General features: G+C 34.3%; 1 protein-coding gene across 1 annotated transcript in view; it reads right to left on the reverse strand.

Annotated features, from left to right (window-relative positions):
• LOC115456032 (twitchin) overlaps positions 1-25890 on the reverse strand; it is an 81806-nt gene extending 55916 nt beyond the window's left edge. The window contains 38 exon segments of the mRNA XM_037438538.1: positions 65-169; positions 249-335; positions 411-503; positions 717-767; positions 1678-1770; positions 2749-2811; positions 3634-3666; positions 4168-4200; positions 4681-4776; positions 5308-5478; positions 5733-5798; positions 6155-6268; positions 6670-6768; positions 6846-6962; positions 7035-7115; positions 7206-7298; positions 7794-7889; positions 7962-8060; positions 8152-8250; positions 8386-8499; positions 8580-8753; positions 8844-8954; positions 9041-9148; positions 9413-9859; positions 9966-10085; positions 10165-10419; positions 10585-10758; positions 11107-11279; positions 11382-12008; positions 12172-12473; positions 12545-12748; positions 12823-12958; positions 13848-13989; positions 15449-15611; positions 15858-15879; positions 17515-17654; positions 21301-21530; positions 25709-25890. Of these exon segments, the coding sequence (XP_037294435.1) occupies positions 65-169; positions 249-335; positions 411-503; positions 717-767; positions 1678-1770; positions 2749-2811; positions 3634-3666; positions 4168-4200; positions 4681-4776; positions 5308-5478; positions 5733-5798; positions 6155-6268; positions 6670-6768; positions 6846-6962; positions 7035-7115; positions 7206-7298; positions 7794-7889; positions 7962-8060; positions 8152-8250; positions 8386-8499; positions 8580-8753; positions 8844-8954; positions 9041-9148; positions 9413-9859; positions 9966-10085; positions 10165-10419; positions 10585-10758; positions 11107-11279; positions 11382-12008; positions 12172-12473; positions 12545-12748; positions 12823-12958; positions 13848-13989; positions 15449-15611; positions 15858-15879; positions 17515-17654; positions 21301-21473 (5274 nt within the window). The 5' untranslated portion in view covers positions 21474-21530; positions 25709-25890.
• Positions 25891-26101: the final 211 nt, after the last annotated feature.

Consider the following 26101-nt stretch of genomic DNA (forward strand, 5'->3'; position numbering starts at 1 on the left):
CAGTCTGAAAATGAGTATAATTTATTATTAAACGAGTAAATTGTATATTTAAAGTTTTATATACCTCATCAGGCTTGCCCGGCCATCCTTTAGGACGAACTGGCTTATCAATGGAAACCTTTCTTTTAATATCACTTATTTCTTCAATTTCCTCGACATCCTCAGTATCCTGTGGTATAATTATTAATTTTATACCTCTCTATACTACATTTTATATTATTAGGTAAATTATTTTTACAAAAAATTACCACAGTTTTACTCGTGCGGCGCCTAGCAATTGTATCCTTCGTTTGATCCACGCTGTCTTTACGTTTAGTTTCCTTTGACGTAGGTTCCTAGCAACGTACATTTTTATTATTACCTAATTTAAATGCGTGATTGTGTAGTGTAATGTATTTGTGTGTTTGTACCTGTGTGTCAGTTTTCGCAGGTCGCCACGGGTATGTTTTATCGGTAGGCTTATCGACAGTGTCTGTTGTCTCCTCGTATTCGTTATCATCATCCTATTTACAAAAATATATGTGAATCACCGGCACGTGTGTTCCTCTGTGTCCTATCTTATTGAACATGTTATTCACAACAAAGTTATTTACTGGACAAAGCTCAAACGAGTCGAGTTTCGTTTGAGTTCACATTGAATATTTATGTACAATAGACGCCATATTGTTTTTTTTTTGTGCTGACGACAGTCATGCACTGCTATCAGACGAACTTACCTTTAATTTGATTCCTTCCATTTCTGTCGCCTCGGCTTGCTTTATGGACATCTAAAATCACAAGTTATTTGGGGGATATGAGTAAGCGTTGGGGGTTGCATCTATTTGGACTCGACTATATTTTAGGAAAATATTACTGCAGATATTTTATCGGTTACATTCTAAAAGATAGTATTAAAACTTACGCGAGACATATTAAATTAGTCGATAGCAACACGGTTTTACTCAGGTATACAAAGTCGGAATCGCCGACCAGGTTCTAACTATTAAGTAGGTCATCTTCAACAGCGTGTGCTAAGAGGACGTCCTGTCGCAGAGGCCTCTAAATCTCGTTATCTAGATGACCTACTTAATAGGTTGAAACTGGTTGGCAATTTCGACTCCGTATACGTGAGTAAAACTGTATAGCTAACGACTAATTCTAAAAAATATTACAAATACGAATACATTTTTGATAAAGTAACGATAAAATTCTATATCTGCAGCAAATGAGCACTATATTAAGCTAAATATGGAAGTAAAACATATTTGCTACAAGGGTACTATTGGAAGCATATTTTCAGCGACAAACTCTAATGTACTCTACATTACTACATAAAACTGGGTAAAGAGCTTGCGCTAAGGTTATTGTTTAATAAATAGAATATTTTTTACCAAGGATATTTTTTACCACATACTATGTACACATATAATTAATATCGAAAATATTGTTCTTATTTGTGTACTAAAAAGAAAAAATAGTTATGATCGTATTCAGTTTGAATTAAATAACTGATATTTTACTGAAAACTGAGAATGTTCTTTAAATCTCAAAATAACTTACGACGAATTTTCATCAACAAATTTTTGTTTCCATCTTAATTTTATAATCTTGGATGTATTTTATAATTAAATTAAAAGATGAAATTGGTCCAAATTTCCCAAAATAAAAATAAAAAAATTGATTTTGTAATTTACTTACCTTTTGAGCAGTCTTTTTCAAAGCCGTGACTTCCTGTTGTTCAGCGACAGATGCAATAGAAGACTTGCGGCTTTCAGCCGTCTCCTTTGTAATCTAAATAATAAACAATATTCACAATAAATTTAAAATTTCCAGCCTTTTAATATTCATTTGTTTTGTATACTTATAATAATTATAACCTATTAACTAGTGGCGATGGATGAAATTTTCAGAAAAGGACGGCGACACAACATATAAGAACCAATATTATACATAAATGAGGTCTTGAAGTCGTTCTAATGATGATAAAATTTTACATAAACTACGAAAGGGAAGCCGGCAGCAATCAATAATGCTATCAACACCATTAGTGTTGTATCAACATTTATTTAACATGGCGATGATAAAATCTATAATATTATTGGCTATTCGATTGCTACCATTTATTTCATTTAGTTTTGCAGTTCTTGAATATTAGTGCATTGCTTATTGCTTTCCTTTATACAAGTAGATAACGAGGCAAGCAAATTACTCGTCCTATGAATTAAGCAACACGAGTGCCTATAAACCGAAGTAACATCACCCAGTACTTCGAAATAGTAAAGCACTAACACTTTTCAATAAACTCTAGGTACCAATCTCAATCTTTAATCTGAGAATAAACCAATCAAAATAACTCATTTGCAAGCAGGTCGGAAAAAACTTTATTCTGATTGATCGATTTTTGACATAGATCGAAAAAAGCGATTGGGAATGTTTATTAAAAATGGCGGTCGGTTTTAATATCACACGATAATTCATCATTCACAAGAGCTCCAATGTTCAACATAGACCTCCTCCTCCTATCCTCTAAACGTTCCTAGATCAACCTGTTAAGTAATCTGCATCTATCGACTTATTTTGTACATGTATTACTTACCACGGGTTTGAATAATGAATCCCATTTTTTCTTATTATCGTGAAAATAGACCAATCAGAATAAAGTTTTTTTGAGATACTTTCTAATGATTTATTTTGATTGGTTTCGGGATCGGATCGAAGATTATGATTGGGATCATTTATGTAAATCGGTCGTTAGTAAATTAATCTCACCTTAACAGCTTTATTTTCGATAATGGAGCTCCTTCGGCTCTCAGTCTTGACTTCTTGCTTCATCTATAAAACACGTGTGTTATAGTATGTATTTTTGTTTATTTCCTGCACTAAAAATATATACACAGTGAACTGTGATAGTAGCCATTCTTAAATAGTATGTCAATTAAGACAATTACTTGAATTCATTCTGTAAAATTTCCTTTTTAGATATTTAGAAAAAGAGAAATGAGCTTTGAATCAAGTTTGTTTTGATAAGGATTTTAAAAATGCTGTCACAGCCAACAGCGTATTTAGAAAATCTCAAAATACATTAAAAGTACATGTTTGTCAAACTAAATCAAACTTTAATGGCCTTTAAAAAATTTGTTAGTTTCAACACCGATGAAAAACATTAGGCGCATACAGAATTTATGAAAGTGGGAAGGTAGGTAGTTATAAAAAATATCTGTCGCAAAAACGCTGAATTGTTGCTAACCAAACACTACTATGGAACTGACAATTGCAGCAATAACTTCAGCAGCCATTGTTTTCTTAGTAGAGAAAAGTTTCTAAGAACAAGTCAGGATCAGTGACGCTTAATATTTGCGGCGAGGTATTATCATTCCATTTATTTGTGAAACATTTCATATCGACGATTAAAAGGATAATTTACTTAAACGACTTATTTTTAAAAAAAATTAAAAATATTAAAAAAAAAAACAAAAAAATTTCGCAAAAAATGTCGCTTAAGTAAATTAGCTTTTCAACCGTCGACGTTTTAAAAATGGAAGCCATTCTTTATTCAAACGGTTATTGGCCTTGAAAAAATCTCTGTTCATCATCGACTATTTTAAAAGCTTATCAAAATTCTTGTAAATTTTTTGCTGTGATACCAATACTAACCTCACTCTGAATCGAAGTCCTTCTGCTTTCGGACTAAAGGGAACAAAAATCGTATAGATTAGCACATAAATCATTTGGAAATTATTAACGCACGAAATGATGTATACATGAAATAGACAAAACAAGGACATAAATAAACAAAAACAGGATGAAATGGGGTATTTACATTTCGCACTCAAACCAGTATTTTTAAGTGTTTTTTTAGAGATTTGGTGCTAAAAACCTTAAGTCACCGCTCAACATAAATTTTTGATACTAAATAGTTACTTCTGCTACTGCCAACAAAAATGCCTGAACAATTATAAAATGAAACTGTTACTAGTATTCTGTCCAAACAACAATTTACATAATTTGATTTTTAGATTTTAAATTTTTCAAAATATCTTTATTTTACATAAATATATACCAAAATAGTTACTTTTTGGGTTTCAAATACCCCAAAAATTTATTCTTTAATTTATCGACAGAAGTCTTTGTCTGTATTTGTATTTGGTGTGGGTGTCATGCAATTTCAACCTTTGTTGATATTTTTACCTGCGCCATACGGTTCACTTCTATGAACGCCACCTGTTTCGTTTAAATTAGTATTATCTACTGAATTTTAATATATTAATGTCAACTTTCTGATCAGTTCTACATAGCATCACGCCCTTCAGTATACTAGTTTGTCAATTTTATAAGGGGTTTAGTTCTACATAGCATCATGCCCTGTTCTAATATCAGTGGTAGGCAAAGTTGTCCTACATTTTATTAGGTATTAATTGGAATAAATCAATTTCAACTTTCCTTTTAGCTGTATTCTATTTTCTATATTAATTCTTATACTAAACCCAGTACCATAATTATTGTAACACATTGCAGATTGCAATTGTAAATACTATTTAAATAGTATTTATTTTGATTCCTAATCCAAAAACGTTTGCATACTTTGCTACAAAGCATCAGGATAAATTTATCTTTAATAGCCATTATGCTGTACTTTATTAAAATAGATTATTTAATTCTAATCTATGGTAATATTAAAAATGTAAAAATATGGATTCTTACTTTTTCTTTCTTTTCTCGCATGGTAGGAGTGGGTGTGATCTTCTCGTACTTCTCAAGTACAGGTCTCTCGTAATCGTCCACGAAGTCAAGTTCCAACTGTAAACATACAACACATATATTATTATTGCGTTTATTTTATAATAGGAATCTTCATAGCTCTTCAAGTTTTCCGGTTTTTTTACATTTTCTGGTTGTGGATAAGATAATTCTTGAATAAATTCAGTAAGAATAAAAAAGTCTTCTGAAATACCTGTGAAAAAATACAACTATAGCACATAAAACATGCAACATGCGACTTGCGATCAAACGACACATAAAGACGACGACGACATTTTCCAACAGATTTGAAAGTTCATAGTTGTAGATTGATAAAGTGTGTGCATTCGGGACGTGTACAGTTAGTTTCGGAAATATTGAAAGGAGAAGTGTAGAACATTAAACGAAACTTAAAATAGACCAGACAGTCAAAAATTTCACACTTATGTGAAATGTTTGCAAACAAAGTCTATTTCAAATTTCACGTGTAAGGGTGTGCATTAAATCTAGAGATTGTGACAGAGAGCATACATTGTTAAAAGTAGGAACGGACGCCACTAAGTTGTTTCTAAATACTTGAACAGTGTTTACCAAGTCGACATTCTCTTTGCCGTCGACTGCCTTTTTAGGCTTTGTTTGTTTTACCCGACCGATAGTAGTCTTTTCATCGATTTCAGCCTTTTTAGGCTCTTCTGTTGGCTTCTTGACAGTTTTCTTAAGTTGTGGCTTTTCGAATCTACCACCTTGTACTTTGAGAGGCTCCTAAGAATCAACAAAAGCTTTAAGTGGGTATTCTACATTAATAAAAGCATACTTTTTATCGCAGGTGTCGCTAATTAGTGTGGTGGTGCATCGAATACTGTAAAGATACATGCTTTTATACTATCTACTAAAAAATCATTAGTCTCAAAATTTCTAACTATCTCAGCTTGTGCGTCAATTTCTAAATACATTATGTACTAGGTAATTATTTGTCTAACTACGTAAAGACACATAAGCATTTCTCTTTTGTCTACCTCCTCCTCGTCCTTCTTGACTACCGCGGGTTTTTTGACCTTTAATTGTGCTGCCTCAGACCCCTCCTATGGAATAGTTAATTTTTGTCGTTTTAATTTATGAATGTTGTATTTATTTGTAGTTTAATGTAAGTATTAAACACTAGAACCCTTAAAACATATTGTCTAAAGAATTCTAGCGCAACTGAAATAATTTATATAAATTCATTTAAGGTTTTTAAGCAGATTACATTATGATGGATTTTTAAAACATTTATTTGGTGTATTGTTTAGATACTGAACAGAATAGTTAAAAAGAATTGACATTGCAGAGTGAATGCCATCAAAAGTTGATTATTTATCTTGATATTATAAAGAAGTTATGTAAAGAATGTTAATTATAGAGCTGAGATAATTAAAAAGTATCGGATGGAGATCAATACCGTAAGAATTTTCTTGGGGCGTGTCTTTTGTGTGAGCTCAGCCTCTTCTGGGGCGGTGGTGCTCGTCTTTGTACGAGGTTTGGTAAGGCTGACAGCCTCCTCTGTGTCCTCCCCCTGCCCCACCAAACATCATGGTTAGGATACACACAGAAAATAAATAGATATTGAAGTAAAAGATTGAAAAGTTAATGAAGAATATCAAGAAGAACATTTTCATAATGCTTTGATAGACGAAAGATGTAAGGTTTCGTGTTTGGTGCCTAATTGTGCTATGTTGTGCGTAATCGTTCCTCTATATATATCATCCTACTACTTTAATGCAGCACATTCGATACCTTGACGAGGTAAACTATTTTCCTTAAAAACATTGGTCCTGATAAAGTTGGCATGTTTTCCATAGGTCTCATAACTATCTGCGAATTATTTTTATATTTTAAAATATATCTTGTAGGATTATGAAAAATAAAGCTACACTCAGTCTGTGATAATATTTTGCCATCAATATTAAATAATACCTTTAATTGATCCTTGTCTTTAGGAGTAGGTCTCTTAATAGTTTTATCTTCGACGATTTCAGGTTTCTTAACGTGAAGTTTCGCTTCTGCCTCATCCTCCTATAGAAGTATTATTATTATTGTAATGGACCAAGTATAGTTTCTAGTTTTTGAGTGAAGTGTAAGTGAGTACGAACCGTTGGTTTAATTTCGGCGGGTGTTTTATGTGTAAGCGAAACATCTTCAGGTTCTTTTCCTGGTTTCGCCGGTGTCTTTGGTTTGCTCACGCTGACGCTCTCGTCAACGTCCATTGGCTAAAGAACATTATTACGTTTAGTATTGTGCGCGCTATTCCTACTAAAAGCTATGAAATATATTAATACTACCTCCGGCTTGTCTTTGTCTTTGACCGATTGCTTTCTAGTAGCCGTTGCAGAAGGTATCTCTTCTTCCGGCTTTTTCTCGTCCTATCAAATATTTAACGTTGTAGTAATTCAGATTAAGGGTGCGGTAAAGCGATACGGATATAAAAGCGTGTGTGAAGTAAAACTGTGTACCTTTTTCTTTTTCTCTGTAGGTGTTGGTGTGATTTTCTCGTATTTCTCGAGCACTGGTCTTTCGTAATCGTCGATGAATTCTTCTTCAGCGACCTTTAGTTGTAAAGTGTAAAAGAAAATAGATTAATCAATAGAAGTTTCGTCTTCCAGATTAATTGTTTCAGTAAGTGTATATATAATTTTGTTATAAGATCTGTTAGTTCCAATTTTGTGATGTAAAGCTTGTTGTGTTTTAGTTTGTGCCAATTGTTTCCTAAAAAATAAACTTATGTCTCGAATTACCCATGTCCTTCGCTGGAACCCTGAAATATTATAAGAAACACAAGCAAAGCTATATACAGATATGCCATGCAATCAGTCCGAGCATCGTACTTACTATAATTAGCGCTGTAAAATATTTTAAAACGTGCCGCATATTCTGTTAAGGCGTGTAAATTTGTTCAAAGTGTGCTTTGTGAAACTTAGTTGTGTGTTATGCAAGAAGAATAGTGGCGAAGGTCCTCAAACCTCATAATCCTTAACTACCAAACTGTTACGAGTAAGTGCCAAAGTAACCAGATATCGTGTAAAGTGTTAACGACAGTGTACCTCTTTCTTTTTAAGTGAAGGACGTTTTTTGGTCTCTGGTTCGTCTTTTTTGACGGATTTTGGTTTGGGTTTCTCTTCCGGTTTCTTTTCTTCCTCCTAAACGTTAATCATATAGTTTAGTTAAGCCATTCCTAACTTGTAATATTTATAAGGATTTATTTTAACTACCTTGTCCTTTTGTACTGGACGTTTGCGGAGTGTAGGCATTTCCGGTTCCGCTTCTTTGTCTTTAGGCTTGATTTTGCCTGTCATCATTTCTACATCCTCCTATGGAAAACGCGATAAAGTTCATTTATATCCGAAATTGCGAACCTATTTACCAATTTAAAAATGCTCAAAACTATTTTTCGTATTTTACCTGTTCGCTAGGACGGCGTTTATCTTTAGGTGTCGGAGTATATTTCTCGTATTTTTCGAGTTCAGGTCTTTCATAATCGTCAATAAACTCTGAATCAGCCTATAATAATGTTTGAAATAAGTATCCACATGATAGTGAAGGAACATAAAAAAAAAAGAATGCTTAAGCAATTAATAGCCGTTCTAAATAGAAAGCATAAAAATATAGATTTAAAAATAATATGTTGTTGTATACCTCATCAACACCGTTTTGCTTTTTAGTCTTATCATATGGCGTAGGTGTGAATTTATCATATTTCTCTAGTTCAGGCCGTTCATAGTCATCTATGAAGTCTTTAGACTCTTCGGGCTAAGAAGATAATATAAAATTAATTTATATTTTACCACTAAGAATACTCTAACAAAGATTTTTAATTCACGACTCAATACCTTTTGTACAGGTTTCTTAGTTTTAGCCACCTGAGGCTCTTCGAGCTTTTGTTCACCGGGCTTTATCGGAGCCTTGCCAAGCTTAACTTTAGACAATTCATCAACCGGCTCTTCCGGCTTAGGAAGACCCTTCTTGATGCTAGGCCTCTTAGGCTCAGCTTTTTCTTCTTCGACCTATGTTATATTGTTAAAATATTAATTTGATATAAATAGTTATAGTATTTTTCGAACCGAATCGTATTTTAAATTTAGATTTCTGCATACCTTCTTGGGCTCAACTTTAGATTTTTTCTCTGTAACTGATGAAGCCACGGATTCCTCTTCCTCACTATCTTGTTCGCTTCTAATACTTTCAGATACAGAGGCGCGTTTACCCTAAACGTATTTCAAAATATTAAAATATATATCCTAGCTTTGTTAATTATGAATGTGTAGTGTATATTGTAGTGTGGTGTTGTTACCTTTGGTGTGTCTTCTTCTTTTGCCTTTTTAGCGAGCGGCGTTGGTGTAATTCTTTCGTATTTTTCCAGTACAGGACGCTCGTAATCATCGACGAACTCGATAACGTCCTAATTTTAAATACAATTTAGCACATAATAACACACACAACATAAAGTTACCACATTCTAATTCTATCCAATCGTCCAATTGACGATGGAAAGGTGACACAGTACATGTAGGTTGTCACACAAACTATAACATTAACACGTCTATTTATCTATTCTCTAGAAAGTCTCTAACTAGTTCTAATTTGCCCATAAACATATAATCTAGATATAAACATTTTAAGCTTTATACAATCGCATTATTATTAGAAGTTGTTCTACACTTACCTCTTCTTTCTTTGAAACAACCTTCTTTTTAACGACCTTCTTTTTCTCTTCAGATGATTTCTTCGCCGCCTCTTTTTTCTCTTCAACCGGCTCCTCTTTAGGCTTAACCGACTTAAGTTTTGGAATGCCTTCGATTTTTTTCTCTGGTTCAGGTTCGGGTTTCTTTTTCTCAATTTTCTCCAGAAGAGCCTTCTTTTCTTCTTCCGTTTTAGCAGTTTTCTTTTCTAGGACCTTCTTAGCTTCTTCAATTTCGACTTCAGCCTTCTTAGTTTCTTGTTTCTTAGCTTCGACTTTCTTAGCTTCAAGCTTTGATTCTGTTTTCTTGGCTTCTACATTAAGTTCTTCTTGTTTCTGCTCAATCTTGACTTCTTCTTTCTTAGAAACTTTCTTCATCGCTGCTTTCTTTTCTTCAACAATCTTTTGTTCCTCGTTTTTCTTTACTTCTTCCTGTTTTACAAATGGGGCAAAAAGACATATACAAAGTGCAACACATAAAAACGGGATTTTTTACAATGGTAATTTACATATTTTTTCTGTTCTAATATTTACTTACCTTCTTCCTTTCATCAACATGGTTCTCTTCGATTATAGATTTCTCTTCTACAATCGACATTTCTTCTTCGGATTCTTCAATGACCGTTGTTTCCTCCTCCTCTTCTTCCTTCTTCTTTTTCTGTATCATTAACAATATAAATAAATACGTCATATAAAATATGAAAGGCATTAAAATCATCAAAATGAACTAAACCTACCTTCTCTTCTACAAGAGTTAAATCAGCGCTAGACTCATCTTCACCAAATTCGTTCTTGATGACCACTCTGTAGTTGGCGACGTATTTGGAAGATACCTTCCTAATGATAAGTCTAGCATTTGTGCCATCAAAGGAAGTGTTAATTTCAGAGGAGTCCCTGATAACAGTAGTGTTCTTGTACCAAGTGCATCTGCACGATTGATCTGATGTCTTGAGGACGGCCACAAATTCGGCTTCCTCGTTTTCTTTTCTGGCCTGTTAGAATTGAAAAAAAAAAACATTATTTAAAGATTTTTATATCTGGAACTTTTATTCGCATAATTTAAGTAGTATTTACTTTAATTTAATAAAAAAAATAACAAATGTTCAAGAACTTTTCAATTATGATTATGTTCAATGCAAATGTGCATGATTACTTACCAAACTCCTGAGGTGCTTGATAATTTGGGGCTTGTCACCCTTCTCCTCAGCAATTTCTGTGATTTCGACGACCTGTGACGTCGCCTCACCCTTCTCGTTCTTGGCGACGAGTTTGTATGAACCCCTGTCGTGCTGAGATATGTTCGAAATTTCCAATTTGACTGCAAATTCGCCCTGAAATTAAAGATAACATTGATAAGTTGCTCTCCTTTTTATTTTATATACTAAAATGTTACTATCAAATGAGAATTGAATGTGTAATTAACGTGGTAGTACTCATTAATAAAAATAATTCATCATCAGCATCATCAGCCGCGGGATGTTTGTTGCTGAACATGGGCCTTCCCCAAAAAAATCAGATCGACTTTTTGGAAGCGGCCCGCATCTAGCTATCTGTCCACCTTACTCAAACTTAAAATAACTCATATCTGTCCTAATTCTCATAAGTTCATTAATTCTAATTACATGTCTAAACTTATGAATATATGCAAATTATATTACATATGATGCAACATTACTTACTTCTCTAAGAGGCTCGACAAGCACAGTATGCCTCGAGTCCTCTCTGACAGCGCTGGATTCCTTGTACCACGTGCACTGAGGCGCAAATTTACTTAATACTTTACATTCAACAATAACAGTCTTCTTTTTAACTATTTTAATGATCTTTGGCCTCTCTTTGATAACTGGAATGACTGTGGAGGAAAATAAATTGTTTTTATAATAACCGTAATAATGGTTAAAATCATAACTTTGAATTGCAGTAATTATGCGATCAATTTGAACCTAGTACTCACTTTCAATATTGAGCGTAAGATTCGCGTTGAGCTCTCCAAGTTCATTTTTAATGTTGCATTTATACAATCCGGAGTCTTCAATACCAGGGTCGATAAGTTCCAAGATTATTGTGTATATGTCTTCTTTCACCTCGACCCTGGTTTTAATTTTCGACGAGTCCCTGATTTCTTTACCCTCGTGGTACCACACGATCGTCGGTCTCGGGCTAGCTTTCACTTTGCATCCCATTATAACTAGTTTTCCATTATCCTTGGACTGAATAGTGGGCTTCTCGACAAACGTCGGGCCTTCGCCTTCCGGCTCCGGCTCAGCCTCAATGTTCAAGTTCAGATTAGCATTGCTTTCACCGAATTCGTTCCTTACATGACAACGGTAAGCACCACCATCCGCTGCCGACGGATTCGTCAAAAGCAATAACAATTCGTATACATCCTCTTCAATTTTTGATGATTTGATTTCAATTTTGCTGCTAGCTTTGATGACCGTCGTGCCTCTGTACCACGTTACTTCGGCCGCCGGCTTGGCTTTGCAGACACAGCGCATCGTAATGAGTGTGCCATCTTCGTTGGGAATGATTCGGGGTTTCTCGATAAACGATGGAGCGAAACCGTTCTCATCATCCCCACCTAAATGACAACGAATGATGTTATTAAACTACACATAAATGTCGGTTTTCAAAGATGCTTCATGCAGCTCAGAAGCTGAAAGCTTTACATGCTTTTGCTACTGTATGCGTACTTTTACAGATTATTTAAATAATTTAATATACATTTGTTATTTTTTTGTTACCTTGGAAGTTGAGAGCAATGTTCGCATTACTCTCACCAAACAAGTTGAAGGCGTTACATCTATAGTTGCCACCGTCTTCCCTAGTGGGACTTAAAATCTCTAACGTTAAATTAAATGTATCTTTTGCGATAGCCTTTCTGGACATCTTCATTTTTGCACCATCCCTGATTTCGTCATCGCCGTGGAACCACGTGATATCCGGAACAGGATATGCTTCGAGCACACATTCCATGATCAAAATATCGCCCTCTTGTCTGATTGTAGGTTTTTTAGGAAATCTTGGTGCTTTACCGTCCGGTATTCTGTTTAAAAGACAAAAGTTAATAGAAATCCTACTAAGAACGAATTGTAACGTATTTTTTCTTTTCCTTACTTGGGCTTATCTCCACCTTCGAAGTTGAGATTAATTTTTGCTACGCCTTCACCGTGTTTGTTTTTCGCAACAGCCCTATATTCTCCTCTGTCCGAATTCTCTACGCCAATGATTTCGAGTCGCGCCATGTGATATAAAGTTTGGTCCTCATCTAACGTAATTCTGTATCTACTACTTTCTTTAATTAACTTTTTTCCGTGGTACCTGTGGTGATTGCACATGTTAATATAGTTCCGTTGTGTATTTTTGTTTAATATGTGTTTGCAAATTTTTCTTACCATGCGATGCTTGGTTTCGGTTTGCCAACGCATCGACATTCGAATGTGATTTTGGTACCATCTTCCGATTGCCTGATCACGGGTCTCTCCGTAAACGTCGGTTTGATAAAATCTTCAGGCACTGGCGCTTCGTCGCCTATTTCAATTCAAACGATAATTAATTCTCCAAGTTTTGTCATATATACGAAGATTTGCAGCTTTTGTAATTCATAACATTTAAGATGTTTTCTTTTGGAATTGTATACGTATGACGGATTAATATTTTCAACCAGTATTGTATAGAGTTAATCGAGGATAATAATATAAGAAAACATAAATATGATAAATCAAATAGATACATAAATAATTTGGATTATTCGTGTACTTTTTTCATTCTACGTTCATTCTAACAAACAGTAGGTACGCATGACAGTTGCCTCCAGTTATATTATTAATAGTGCATTTGCTAAGCATAGAATTTGTACCATTACTTCTAACTACAACACACGCGCAGGTATATAGAGGGTTAATAGAAGCGTGGTGGCAATAGATATTAATATGATAAATAGGGGTGATAATGATACAGATAACAGATACATAAAACGTGCACTCGTGAACATAGCATCAGATAGTGGATTAATGATAGTGTGAAGTGTTTGTGTTGTGTAAAGAAGTGTATTCCTTGCTAAGCTTCATTAGAATAAGAAAACATCTTAAATATAACATCATAATTAACACAACTTCAAGTGTAAATTGTTGAGTAACTGACAATTTGAATGAATTAGTTGATGATTATAAAAGCTTTGCTGCAATATCTACGTTTGTAATGACACGAATTATATCTATTACGAGACAGGATTAGGACCACACATTAAATAGTTAAGGTTAAAACAATTTGAAGCGTATTCCAAGTGTCTTATAAACTAATTTTTAATGTGTTTATTTTTATCAACTTCGTTTACTTCTTCATCTTTGTTTTTAAAGTCGAATTTATTATCGATTTGTTTATTTTTAACACTAAGTCTATGGACGTTTTTTCAACTTACTGTCGAAATTTAAGCTGATCGTGGCGTTGCTTTCGCCGAGTTCGTTCTTGGCCGTTACTCGGTACTTGCCAGCGTCTTCCACGGTAACATTGTTGATCTCCAATGAGGCATAATATGATTTACCCTCTTTGCTTACTGTTAACTGTGAATAAAAAAATATATAAATTGGAGTACTTCAGTAAAAGTTTACGAATTGAACTGATCTATGTGACACATGAAGATGTAACATAGCAATAGTGTATATTACAAAAAAAATCTAGGTCGTGTTTTGAAAAATAGATTTACAGGAAGAATGTTTGGTGTAAGGTATATGCAATAAAAAATAATTTATTACAGCACTGTGTTACGAAAAAGAAAGTTTTAATCTGCGCCAAACATTCAGATTAATGAACCGAATAAAGAATTCAGCATGTGTAAATCTTGTTGTTCAAGATTTATTATTACATTAAATGACAATTCGAGATCACCTACACGTAAAAGCAACGCAAAACAATACCCAACAAAAAAATTATGATTTGATTTATGAAACAATAGAAAATAGATGAATCGCCAGGACAAATATAGGATGAAAGGTCGGCGGTCGTGGCGGTCACCACCTGGCACTGGTCCTAGCCAACTAGATCGGGGTCAAGGTCATCCCCGTGTAGTTTTAAAACTAGGACAACGACGATAATTACTTTTGCTTTCGAACTTTCAATGTCATTGTTTTCTTAAAATGCATCGCTGGCCTCGACGCTGTCATCTATTATATCCTTAGCGTGATTTATATTATACTTTACAATTTAAAATAGTATTCTTGGAGAACTTTTCTAATGTTATTTATTGATGGTGAGATATATTTTATGTCCGCCCGGATTGCCACCACCGTGCACACACCATTAGCCCGCGTAAGTGTGTCGTGTTCCAAGATCAGCCTGTGTATATCCGGCTCCAACAGGCCGGCATAATTGCGTCGACTGCCGAGGGTAATCATGTCTTGTTAATTGATATTCTATTGGACCCCAATCCACTTACTATCAGGTGCACTGGGTCACTTTGTCATGCTTGTATAAAAAAAATTGTTGATGAATGCCGCCGCATATTTTTCTAAGTAGTTTATTTTTCTTTTGTTTTTATAACGCTCCAATTGGCGTGGATTGGGTATGCCCTGAATATCCTTCAGACGTATTTTGGGTTGAGGATAAATCGAGATACTATTTTTATGGCGTAAACAAGTGAGTTCACTTTCAAATATAGCGGATTTTGTTTAGATATTCACTAATCAACCATTTGCTTTCTCTATCAACTCCAGTTTATCCAATTATAAGACTATGTAAAGAACTGGAAATTTCGTTGAAAAGAGTTTTGACGTAATTATTTTTGGAAGAGCGTGTATTAATTGGATGTACCGGCACTCCACCTTACATAATTCTATGAACCTGTTTCCAAAATAATACAATGTTGATATTGCACGTTGACTTGCCCGGGATCTCGAAAGTATGTCCGATTTGGCGATACTCTGGACCCTATCACATCATGGGACGTAATACACATGGCGAAAGTAAGTGCACTAGTTAAACTGCCTTTGAGGGGAAAAAAACGTGAGTATGTATATATGTTACCTTATGCCTGGGTCCAGGTTTGACTTCCATTGTCTGATGGAACCAGGCGACGCTGGGTACTGGCTCGGCCTCGATGCGGCACTCGAATATTAACCTTTTGCCGTCATCCTCCTGCCTGATGGCCGGCTTGCGCGCGAATGTCGGCGCTTTGCCGTCCACTTGTCTGAAACGTAATAAAAAATATATTATATTGATAATCGTTTTAATATCGTTATTTTAAGAGTGAAATTCATTTACTATGGGATGTAATTTTTTTTAATAAACTATTGTTTAATATGTGCGATTTCAGTACTGTTGAAAGTGCATCTTATTTTTTGTTGCTTAATATTTGCTGTATCTATGTGAACTAAATGAAACGTAAGTAAATGCACTTGTTTTTGTTTCTGTAATATCAATCTAAATTACTTACTTTTGTTTTTCTTCGTCGGCGGCTGAAAAATAAAGAATGTAACGTTAATTTAATCGTTTACAAACAATTTAACTTATAAACTTTAATTGTTATGCCCTTTATACAAATAACGTAAATTATATAACCATACGATAGTCATTCTTCTCTTTTTTATATTTCCCATATCGCAATCATAGACAGATCTTTCTAGTAATATTTGGGCTATGTTCAGCAGTAGACTTTATGTTCCTAATGATGATTGCTAATAATAATGCAAAGAGAAATATCTTTAAAGAACATATTGAAATAAGTCTGAGAATTCGTGGAACAGTGTTACAGATTCTAGATTATGTTTAAAACATTCACATAACATCTAGCAGACGTAAACATTGGCCTGGCCGGTGATACGTCTCAAAATACACCCACCTTCATCGCGCTGGGTTAGCCAAATATCAAAAACTATGTTTAGGAAGCGGTTCATACTAGTAATAGATGTTACTTTTTTGAGTTTGTTTTTGATATTGATAATTATTTTTGTCTATTTAAGCCTTTTATAATTAGTGTATTTATGTATTTTTGAGTCAATAAAAGATGTAGTGGAGGAGATGATATAGTGGTATATATTTGGTTATTTAAAGTTTGAACACCTGAGTTTTCGGAGCATCGTTCGAAAATGACTCCTTGCGTACGAAACTTTTCTTGAAATGTTATTAATATCATACATATGGTGTAGTTAGTTAGCAATTGATATTTCTGATAACATTTTTTTGTCGTCTTTTGTGATGATAATAACCATGTAATACTTAGTATTCAAATTTAACACAGATTTTGAAATACAAAATATTATATTATATTTTTCTCCGATGATTGACAGACAGACAGATGATTTTGTTTGTTCTTGGAAGAGCAAATTAGTTTCGTCTACTACATTTCACAAACTTTACCACCAAGCCATAAAATTTGCTGCCCTCCCTACCACAATCTTGCAACCTTTACCCCCTTTAATGGCATCATTAGGAACGTATCCAAAGTGAATTCGTCCCAGACATGCCCAGATGACTAACGGACATAGTTATCATCAATCGTCATAATGTTTACAAATATTTTTGCACTATTGTCGTCACGTATTGGCGTATTGGCCAACGTATCTTGGCCTAAAACCGAGCGTGGGTTATTCATACTTCTTTCTATTTTATTTTTGTTTGTGATTAATAGTGTTATTTGTGATTATCAGTCGAGTATTGAGTTACGGGACCAATTTGACAAATGTTTGTACTTCAATTACGAACGTTGGTATCTTAAACTGTTTATTGCTGGTCGTTCGGAATTTGGAAAATAAAATGTCATATTTTAAGTTTACGAGAGTTGTAAACTGTAATATCTAAAATTATGTGATACTTGTTACGTTTTTTTTTATTGCCTCTGAATTAATTGTAGTGTGGTATCTGCGTCTTTTTTATTATTTCGTGTTTAGTGGCTTATCATTTTTTTTTAATTCAACTTCAATTTTTTTTATCAGTTTCCGAAAACACTTCTTACATAATAATTAATATTAATATACATTGATTTTAATATTATAGAAAAAGATAATCAAATTAAAGCTGATTTTGAAGCAACGTAGGTACAATCTTAACATTGATGTAATTACGTTTTGAATGAATTAAAAAATGGTACTCACGGCTGAAGTTAAGGTTGATGGAAGCGGCCACCTCGCCCATCTTGTTCTTCGCCTTAACTTTGTAGAGCCCCGCATCGGTCTCGATCACATCGTCCAATTCAAGCACCACCAAAAACTTGTTGGCGGCAATGCTTTGGATCCTGTAGAAAAAAATAATTACATATATACAATTAATAATACTATTATCAGCCCTGTAATATATAATATACTTGCCCACTGCTGAGCACGGGCCTCCTTTACTACTGAGAGGGAATAGGCTTGAGTCCACCACGCTGGCCTAGTGCGGATTGGTAGACTTCACACACCTTCGAAATTCCTATAGAGAACTTCTCAAATGTGTAGGTTTTCTCACGATGTTTTCCTTCACCGTTTAAAGCGAACGATAAATTCACAAAGAATACACACTTGATTTTAGAAAAGTCAGAGGTGTGTGCCCTTGGGATTTGAACCTGCGGACATTCGTCTTGGCAGTCCGTTCCACACCCAATTAGGCTATCGCTGCTTATTATATACAATTAGAAGATAGATAATTCTTCGATTGATTTTAAAGACTTTATATATACCAATAGAAGATTGATTTCGATATAAAGACTTTACAATTGAAGTATTTGTATTTGATTTCGAAGAAGGAGTCTCTTAGTGGCGTAGTTTTATGATACAACTGCAATGGTTTTGAGTTCGATCCCTGAGCTGAGTGATATTGGCTTTTTCTGCTCAGTATCCAATCCAGAGTCCGGAATTTATGTCCGGTATGGTTTGCCACCTATTATGGGATGGATTCATACGGCGAAAAGTGGGTGCATTAGTTGTGCCTTGGCATACCTCTCGAGAGGAGGAAGGAGAGTGCGTGATTAAATGTCTTATTGAGTAATGTCATTATTGTATATATGGGTAATGTAGTTCAGGCAAGCGAATAACTGTGATCACTTTAGGCAAAATCAAGTATCCTTTGAATGGATAGAGGCTGGTTTTACAGGTTGGTTTTAAAATTCTTTACTCTGTTTTATTTTAATGTTTTAAAAGAAATTTCATCGTAGTTAGACTTCCAAAGACTGATTACGATGAAGTTTCCTTTAAAAGATAAAAAGATTAAACATATTACTAGTAGCTATTATGGTCAAAATAGTGTGTGAAACTTCGAAGATCAGGGTTACTATTGAACTACTGACAGTCAATATTGATAATTTCAAACAGAGTATTCATTAGAAAACAGTTGGGGCGTCACACGACAACATTCAGTTTGTAACATTGATTGACGATGCAGAATGTGTCATTAGTACCACGGGTTAACGAGGTAAACAAATGGCAGAATTGGTTATAGACGGAAGGATCCATATTCGATTCCCAAAACTATAATTGATTTTACACATAAACTTCAAGAAGATGGACAGACGATCCCTGAAAAAGTAAAGCGCTGACCGCAATTTGCAATAAGGGCAGGTGAAGGGCAAAAATATGAAATTAGCTCAATAATTAATGAGTTTGACCAGACGCCGCGCGTAATGAATATGTCATATCATAAATCGTAAATGAAATACCATCAAATTGAGACACGGTACTTCATGGCGACGTGCGTCATTAAAATTAGGTCGTGTATTTCAGTATCTAGGTATCATAGTTTATTGCTAACGTTACCCCCAGTTGGAAAGAACTCAAGAAACATTAAAAGTTAATAGAAAGTGTACAAGTAATAAACAATAAAATATGAACGTAAGAGCTTTGAAGTACAACTGATTTAGATTTATATTTTTGTTGTTTCTGAGTAATTTGACTTGCGATTAAAAATGTTATTGTATGTGGGAGTGATAAAATAATAAAATGATGAAGCAATGTCATGTAAGATGTTTTTAAAGGTGAACTATTATGACACTCTCTTTTATAAATATTGTGCATATATCTCAATTCCTTGCGAAGGCCACTGCCTTTATTTTGATTTTGATCCTAATCATGATTAGGGATTACATTTTAAAGTATAATTAACCAAGCTGATTTATTTCGAGAGAAAATAAATTTTGCTTTATCCCGAAACGAAAAAATTAAATAGAAAGATAGTTAATAGCTAGAAATATTAATTGTCTACTTTTCTCCATATCAAAGTGCAGGTGGAGTCCACTTCAATATAATTATTCCAAACGTGGTATTATAGACAGTTTAATTATTGAGCTATATAATGCTTTGCATCTGTCATGTAAAATAGTCGAATGTAAATACCACGCGGAGTTTTTATTCCAAGTTTTAGATATTCTTGTTTATGTATATTCGTCGTATTTTATTTATTATTGAATGGCAAAGTGATCTCACTGCACCTGATGGTAAGTGGAGTGGGATATAATAGGATGTTTACCGCCAACAGTCGACACAACAACAACAGTCGGCCTGTTTGACCGGATATACATTTATCATCAAATGAATGATTTACAATCTTATCATTGATATAAAATGACATCTAAATAATCCATAAAAATCAATTAAAGTAACTTTTTGTTTTAAAAGATTTTGAGAAGACAAGACGCAACATGATATTAATTTGAAGCTGATTTCTGAGTCATTATTAAGTAAATATTTTGAATGGATTTTCCAGGTGTAAACTTATGTGATTTATAACGTGAGTTTAAGGAATTGTTCAATTAATTTATAACACGTAACAATTCACTAGAAACGAGCTGTAGTGATCTTAGATGCGGTTGGTTAATTTATTAGTCAGACGCATAATACAATGAAATCTTCGATATTATGTATTGAACATGTAAGCGTAGTGTGTATAGTGAATATTATGTGTATATTTCGAGATCAAGAGAAACTTATCACAAAACATTAAATATAACAAAAATATCTTGACTTTAACTACTAGGTATATAAAATAACCCCACGAGCAAACTGACTTTTTACAAAAATTATAATTTCAAGTACTAATTTAACACTTATACTGAAAAAAGAAATGTCTAGCGCTGGAGTTCCCGAAATATTCTCTTCAATGCAAGCCATGGAAACCAGAAGACTCACCGCGTATCCTAACTGATGCTATGAAAGTAATTTTGTTGCGCGACTTTACGACTTAAGCAGATGATGAATTGGAATGAATATGCGATGTTAGGGGTACAGAAGGACGTAAAGTAACTTTTATCCAAAAAAAAGTACTGTTGTCGAGGAGTAGACAGATAACGCCCCCTCTATATGTTCCCATACCTCTTTTGGGGCGCACCAACTACTTTCTAAAACCAATCTAGAGTATGAATGAGTCGACTGCGGTGGTACACCTGAATATTGATGTAAACAACAGTTTGTGACGTTTCATGCGAACAATAATCTTACATGACGCTATATAATTTGATCGATTTATCAAGTGATTCAGGCGCCAACGATTTACTTTCATAATCTTTATTATTAGCACCAATTCACGTTTCACTTTCGGTGTTGATCGTATTGTTTAATGTAACAATAACGGTGCCAAGTGGGCCGATGCATTTGGCTTTACAGTTTACATTATTGTATGGAAAGTGGTACTTTATTTGATTTAAACGATATGAAATTTATGATATTGGGTTGATTTAAACAATACATCACGCATTTACCCCTGAAGGGATAGGCAGAGGCCCTAGCTCACTTTTCGCCATGTATGGTCCGTCCAATGATGAAATAGGGCGAGCCTATCGCCATATCGAGCATAATATCCAGAGTTTAAGCTGGTATTGCAAAACTCAAACTCACTCGACTCGGAATATGAACCCGGGACCTCAGACCGTTCTATCAAAATCAAATCACCGAGGCAGTAAAAGGAATACTCACTTAAACTTAGTTCTGGTGTCCTCTTTGAGCAGTTCATCGCTTCTGAACCAGCATATTTCCGGCTTGGGCGATGCCAGTAACTGGCACTCGAAGACGAGTTTGTTGCCATCGTCCTCCTGGCGCAGCTGGGGCTTCTGCGTGAAGCTCGGGGCAAAGTCTTCGTTGACCCCCATCGTGCTAATTACTAGACATTACGGTCACCGAACAGACTTGACCGTTCGGAGTTTAACCTGGGGAAAGAGAAAACATATTTTTAAGATATTGTCAGAAACGTTAATAACTTTTTTAATGGATATTTTTAGAAATGTTCATAGTTATTTTTATTTTAGTTTTATGTCTGATCTATAAAATTCTCGCTATTTGGTAAAATATGGAATTAATTTCTTGTACTAGCAACGTTAACTATAAAAAGGGAGAAACGTTGATTAAAGGAGGTTTTTTAAGTCTTGGTCAGGATATATTTATTTATCTAAATTGTAGCGAATATTAATTTAAGTATTATTATTAATTAATTTCAATATTATTTTTAAGTAATTAGTTGTAATATAAGTAAATAAATTATGAGGTAAAAAATATGTTTTAACATCAGGTTCTGCTTTTAATTATTTAAAAAACAGATGCGATATAGTCTAATAAATCAAATGGCAAATAGTGTTCCGTACGCACACAATATATGCATTTATTTGCTCATAGTAGGATATATTCTATATCCTCCCGGATATCGACCACTATAAACAAGGTGTTAAAACTCGCCATAGTGGCACATGTAAATCGCGCAATCGGTTTAACAGTCTTGTTATGTCTCAAATTATGCATAGAATACTATATTCAGACGTAGTAAAACCGGCTATACAATTATTTTGTTATAAAATGAAACAATCACAATATACAGTAATTTCATTTCAAGTTTAAGATACTAATGGTTAACATGCGATAGATCATCCGATAATGCAAACTTCTTCCATTAAATATTCTATTCAACAGAAGACGTATTCCGATCATAAAAGCTAAGATCAGAAATTTATTATCATAATGAAATAACCTTTTAATTGGGTACTACACGACTACCTTAATTACTATTCCCTTCGTTTGAGGACGGTAAAACATGCAAAAACCTTTCGAATTTATTTCAAACAGGCTAGCTTTTATTGTGTCAAAGGACAAAAGACTTTTCCCGTCCTCACTCACACTACTGCAACCTGTAATCTAGGGTCGGTAATGGCATTTTATAACACTGAGCGGTGAAGCTCGGTGAATCTCAGGGAATGCTAATCTGTCTTTAGCCTTAATTATATGTTGTTCAAGTGAATAAATCAGTTATAACAGTGACGTTTTGGTTGCCATTTTAGTTCAGATTTTGAACAAATAATTTATATGGACGTTTGTATCTATAGAATATACGTCAATGATTTTACTTATTTGCCTAATATTTTTTATCAACGCCCAGGTTTATACTTAGACACGAGTAAGTAATTATTATACTAGGAGCGCCGCTCCGTACACAACCACAAGATGTCAATATTGACACCATACTAAAATCCGTTTCAATGGATTGCAGTTCAATTCAGTTGAACATAGTGAATGTTCGGAACGCCAAATCTAGTGCATAGTACATAATATATATCGATGATTGACAAGGGGTCGTCATTCGTCAGTTTATACACTATCTAGACTGAACTCTATTTCGCTAAGTATTAGATACATTAGTCACTTAATAACCCAGGCTGCCAGGTTAACTGATTTTTTTCCAATATTTTAACAATGAACAAGTAATACTTTATGGTATGTCTTTACACATATAACATTGCATTTATGATTTCGGTTACAGAACATAATGGGATGTAATCTAATGCGTGAATCGTTTTATTATATTATTTTAGAATGTACAATAATAAGGTAATTCCTGTGTATTACAAGTAAAACTCTTAGACATTTTTTAAAAGTACCTAATTAAAGGCGTTATTATCTAAAAATAAGTAAAATTTAAAAGATATTGCCAACGCTTACTACCCTTTGTCCATAATACGAATTTACGCGTTATCGCATCGATTAAAGTTTCATTTAAGTTAATTTTTGTATGTAAATTTTAACAGCGCCTCGGTGTACGTATTTGGAAGTAAAATACAACAGCCTGAACATTGTGCGTAAACCTTGAATAATAAATCGTGTAACCGTAGACAAACAAAATGTATGGGCAATGACTCCACGTGTATCTTGTTAACTGACTTTAAAAAGGGAGGTATACAATTCGACATGTATTTTTCTTGGTATTAAACCTCAGAAGTCAGTCGTTTATTGACTGATATGAAAAACTTTTTTTATTCGAAATAATATACTTCCAGGATGGTCTCAGACAATTTTTTTCAAATTCGATTCAGTAGTTACGTTTCAAACAAATATAACTGAAATAAGCTAATCGTTTAAGTAAATGAATTTTTTTATTTTGCTTTCATGTGTTCCCATATCACCACGCATATGTATGTACTTTAAGTACCATCACACTAAAACTACAATGAATTTAAGGTTCATGCGAACATATTTCGGTGCAAGATTAAATCTTCGCCCGGACACTTCACAACCTAATGTCTTGTTCCACTAAACATATCATTTGAATAGACTCTTACGTTACTTAGGTCTAAGTAACGTAAGAATCTATTCAAACATTGGCGAATAGCTTTATAATTAAAACCGTTACCAACAAACAAATTCCTAATTATTGATGGCTCATCCTCTCCCACTGGCCGTCTTGAGCCGAAGTTCGTAACTCAGAGTTGCCCTCAGCATGTTCGCTTGATTATCAAGGGTTGCGAGCGCCTAAACGGCTTACCTAAAAGTCCAGAGTGTTTGGATAAGCCAAACCTTGTCAGGCTATTCCCCGAGGCAATTCTTGTGCGCTGTTTCCGCACCGAATGTACGCCCATGCAAGGCGGAACATTTGTAGCAGCTCTAGGCACATAGGTGTGTATACCTCATGGTTGCCAATTTACATTGAGGGCTAGGCTTGTAAAGTTATGTCAAAAAAAGAATAGTATGATTGTCTTCACTCTTAATATGTATAATTAACTTTTGTTCCTTGAAGATAATGGTGAGAAAGTAATCATGAGTTATTTCACTAACGTGCCTTATCATAGTGGTAAACTAGTAAAGTAATTTGTCTATTTTTTTGTGAACAAACTGATAAATTATGTAATCTATCCAATTTTTTAAATTGGAATTCTGCCATTTTATCAATTTGGTTCCGAGTCAAAAGTTACGAAGTTTGATCGTCTTTTTCCGGTGTTCGTATAATTTTACGTTAACCATAAAATACTTATTTACATCATTGGCGTCATGAACGTCTCAAACCTGTCTTCGGGTATTTTTTGATATTATTTAATTAAAGTTATGGGTGTTGCTACTACTATTGTTTTATAGCCATTCACATTTTATCGCCATTTTATGCTTCAGTACTAATTTTTGTACTGATAACGTCAACTTTAAAACCGAAATGCAAAAGTGGCCCAAAAAGGTATTCTATTTTCTTGGTCAATGAACTACCAAATTTGATTTTACCTAATTTTGTTTTATTCGTAATATTATTGCTGTCAGGGTAGAGACAATTTTTTTTGGAAAGTACAATCTTCAAGACCTTAAAGTGTGTTTTAATTTTCATCTATCCAGGACTTTTAAGCAAGGCTAGCCGTGGGAAAAAGAACTACGACATCTTTTGTTTCGCCTACTGAATTTTCTCATTAGATCTTTATAAAATTTTGACCATACACTTTATATACCCTTAAACGCCATAAACCACCACAAGAGAGCGCCACTGTCTTCTCAGAATCTCTATTTCATTTAGAATCTGAATTGAAACCCAGACTTCGTAAACCATATAATACAATGACCTTCACAGGAGCTGCTGAAATATGACCGATGAAAGGTTATCGTGGTGAAATCATACATTCGTTGGCTGTAACACTGTTGGCCACCAGAACACTCCGATTCATGAGTCAGCGGCGGTCAGCGCCATCTGTGCTCGCAAGGTGAAGTGTAACGGAGTGGGTGTCCACTGTTAAAATTTTCACGTCTATTTCTGTAACGTGTGAAGGCCTCTGGATAGCCGTCTTCGTGCGAAACAGTTTTATAACTTGCACTGACATTTATTTGATAGTTTTTGAATTTGGAATTGGATTTTTGAACTAGAATTTATTTTTTGAATATAGAATTAAATATTTTGAGACTAAAGCTAAAACACTTGAGGTTTTTTATAAGATAAAATATAATAAAAATTTTATAAATGCTCTTTATCTATATAGAATTGCAGTAGAAGATTTTTTAAAACCACTTCTATTTATTTAATCCATTTTGATTTATGAAAAAAAAATGATACCTTTTTCTGGAAAACAAATAAAAAAAAATCACAAATACATACCAAACGGAAAATAAGAAAAAATCCAATAAACACACGCACAGTCAAGTCACAATCACATAAAGTTCGAGAACTTGGCGAAGGTTAAACTGAATTCGTCAGAGAAATCGGGCGGTTTTGTCGCCGGCGGCGGGACGCGTCGGGTCGTTTTCGAAATCGTAACTAAACTATGAAAATTTTGGCGGTGAGCCGAGGCGGGCCGTCCGGAATTCGCGTGGGCGGCTGCAGGCAGCGGTTGGATAACTCGTCATGGAATGACGTAGAGGTGCAGAGGTGTTTTCCACCGATAGATGGTGATCTAATAGACCCTAGGGCAATGCAAATGATGCGTTAATATATATGGAAATTGTAACTGATCCAATATTGGGAGTATTATACATACAAAATTCGAGGAAG

The sequence above is a fragment of the Manduca sexta genome, chromosome 3 (assembly GCF_014839805.1).
Source record: "Manduca sexta isolate Smith_Timp_Sample1 chromosome 3, JHU_Msex_v1.0, whole genome shotgun sequence".
Lineage (NCBI taxonomy): Eukaryota > Metazoa > Arthropoda > Insecta > Lepidoptera > Sphingidae > Manduca > Manduca sexta.